The 3,046-nt window shown below is 50.4% G+C and overlaps 1 protein-coding gene across 1 annotated transcript in view; it reads left to right on the top strand.

The window, feature by feature from the left end:
• CTNNA1 (catenin alpha 1) overlaps window positions 1-3,046 on the top strand; it is a 251,980-nt gene that overhangs the window by 35,308 nt on the left and 213,626 nt on the right. The window contains exon 3 of the mRNA XM_019506550.1: window positions 429-595. Within this exon, the coding sequence (XP_019362095.1) occupies window positions 429-595 (167 nt within the window). The remainder of the gene's footprint in view (window positions 1-428; window positions 596-3,046) is intronic.

Genomic DNA, 3,046 nt, shown 5'->3' on the forward strand with positions numbered 1-3,046 from the left:
ATTAAGCTGAGGCTTCCTGACCAATGATTTAAAATGTGACTTAAAACAATTTTGATTTAAATCCAGTCCACCCTAGAATTCATATCCTGTTGCCAGCATATACAATATTGTTTTTGACTTTGTGTACTGAACCTTCTGTAACGCATGTTATGGATTTCTTGAATACACTTGCCAAACCATGTTTTGTGGAACTTTACATTCATATAGTATTTTTAGCATCTTTTCTCTTTTTCTGTGCTTTTGGCTGTTCGGTGTAGAAAGCATGGATGTTTTGTAGTCATCACTGGATGTTGTAAACCCTGAGCTTCTTGTCAGTGAAGGTTTGTAAAGAAGAATTTACATGAACTGGTTCAAGGTGTACATCTTGAACTGGAATGTATGACAGTGTTAAAATAATTTGTTTCTCATTCTTCCTAACACTTGTCCAGGTGACTTGATGAAGAGTGCATCAGGAGAGTTTGCAGATGACCCCTGTTCTTCTGTGAAACGAGGGAATATGGTACGCGCAGCCCGTGCCCTCCTGTCTGCTGTTACCCGGCTGCTTATTTTGGCTGATATGGCAGATGTCTACAAACTTCTTGTTCAGCTTAAAGTTGTAAGTGTTTTTAAATCTGTAGTTCAGTGTGCTATTTTCCTAATGTGAATTAGTAGGGACATATCAAATTCATGATTTTGTGGATTCCACAAAATCTGGCGTTACCTGAGAAATCTGGATAATACCTGCAGAGTGTGTGTGTGTGTGTGTGTTGTGGGGGATTTACCACTGGGGCTGGGAAGGAGAGGAGCAGGGAGGCCTGCCTACTTGAAGGGCTCCTGTCAGTATGACTGCTGCCCCATCCTTTGCTGCTGATTTGGCTGTGAGGGCTGCCTGTCATGTGGCCCTGCCCCTGTCTAATTGGCAGTGAAGGGGGTGGGGCTGCATGATGGACAGCCCTTGCAACCAATCAGTAGCGAGGGACGGGGCCACCTGCCCCCCCTCGGCCAGAGGCGTAGGGCTGGGGACCTACACTCTGCCTGCAAAATGGCTGCCCAAGCCTGCATTCTGCCCACGAAATCATGGGGCAGACTGCCAGAATTTAGTAGGTCCCTATTCATTAGGCTTATTCTGCCAAATAGTCTATTTTATGTACTGACCCTGTAACACTAGTGCGGGCAGAATACAGCCTGCAGGCAGAATTTGTCCCAGCAGGCACTTTCATCTAGCTCACAGCGCTCACCAACTATTCGTACCCCAACCAGCCAGCATGCAGCTTCCGGGCAGGGCTGCTGCCGCCACTGCTATAGCCACTGGGGGACTTGCTCAGCTTCTCTGGCATCCCACTTGCTCCAGGCAGAAGGTAGGGAAACAGTGGGGGTGAGAATGGAGCTGCAACTGGGTGGGGGGCATGGGGCTGATGGCAGTGACAGTGTGGAACTTGGGTGGGCAGTGTGTGGGTATGAGGGAGGATGGGAGGGTGTGGGGACCCCCCAGTCCTCCCCATGATGCACAGCCATGCTAGGCAGCGGCAGCAGCAGCAGGCGGGGGCTCTCAGAGTACTTGTGCCTAGCAGAGGTGCTGGTGCCTGGTGGCATGCAGCTACAATCAGCACTGCACATTGTGGCAAGGAGTTCAGCTAAGTCAGGCCACCTCTATCACCAGCCATCCCCACCGTGCACACGCAGTCTCTGTACTCATGCAGCACTGGAGGGAAGCTCCTCACGCTGGAGCCAGCTGTCTTCCCCCATCTTGTGCTGCATAGGTCTTGTGACCATGCTGGAAGTGGAAAGGAGCCCCAGCCCCTGCTTTTCTACAGAGCCCTGGGACCTGCACTGCAGAGGGCAGGAAACACAGCTGTCTCCAGTGCATGGGGCTTCCCTTCCATGGTGCGCAAATGCAGGGACTGCACATGTGTGGTCAGGAGTGCCAGTGATAGAGGTGGCCTGGCTGGGCTGTGCCCCTTGCCATGAAGTGCAGCACTGGCCAGAAATGCATGCTGCTGGGCAGCAACAGCACCTGTACCAGGCATGAGTACCCTGATTACCTCCTGCTGCTGCTGCTGCGCCATGGGGAGAGTGTGGAGTGTGCCCCCCCACACCCCACAAATGCCACACACCCACACCTCTCACAACCCCCCACATATATACACAACCCTCCAACATATCTTATGTCCCCCACACCCCAACATACACGCGCACCCCCCCACGCACGCAATATACAAGACTAAAAATGTATTTTTGAGTTATAGTTCGCAAACACAAATCATGACAAATATTTTTTTGTAATAAAATTAAAATATGTTATAGTAGGTGTTTGACTTTTTGGGTATGATTTGTTGTTTTTGTTTTGTTTTTCTGGTTCTAAAATGTCAACCACACTTCCCAAAAGGAGTATTTCTGGGGTGAAGGGGAGGGACTTCTGATGGCACAGGTTGGGGTTAGGGGGAAGACTTTTGGTCCCAAGATGGCAACCAGGTGGTAGGGCAACTGTCAAGGTGTGGGGCTACCCATGCAGCCCTAGAAAGCTCACCAAACATCGTTAAGCAGCCCTCCCCCTGAAATAATTGCCCGCCCTTGCTTTAATATCTAGTTTGTTCTGTTCTCTGGCTAATTTGCTTCCAAAATGGAGATTTTTCTGTACTGGTGCTCAAGGCTTCTGTTTGTCAGGTGTTTTCATAGTTTCATAGTTGGTAGGGTCAGAAGGGACTTGAGCAGACGATCAAGTCTGACCCCCTGCCATGGCAGGAAAGAGTACTGGGGTCAGACGACCCCGGCAAGGTGTTCATCTAGCCTCCTCTTACAGACCCCCAGGGTACGAGCTAGCACCACTTCTCTTGGAAGTTAGTTCCAGATCTAGCTGCCCTGACAGTGAAGTTGCGCCTCCTGATATCTAGCCTGAATCTACCCTCTGCCAGCTTGTGACTGTTATTTCTTGTCACTAGTGCTCGGGGGAACGGGGACTCCCTTAATGCCTGCTGGTCCCCCCTGACTAGTTTGTAAACGGCCACTAGATCCCCCCTCAGCCTTCTCTTGTGGAGGCTGAACAGGTTCAGGTCCCGTAGCCTCTCCT

This window comes from Gavialis gangeticus, unplaced genomic scaffold (assembly GCF_001723915.1).
Source record: "Gavialis gangeticus isolate Ggan-Ray unplaced genomic scaffold, GavGan_comp1, whole genome shotgun sequence".
NCBI classification, from domain to species: domain Eukaryota; kingdom Metazoa; phylum Chordata; order Crocodylia; family Gavialidae; genus Gavialis; species Gavialis gangeticus.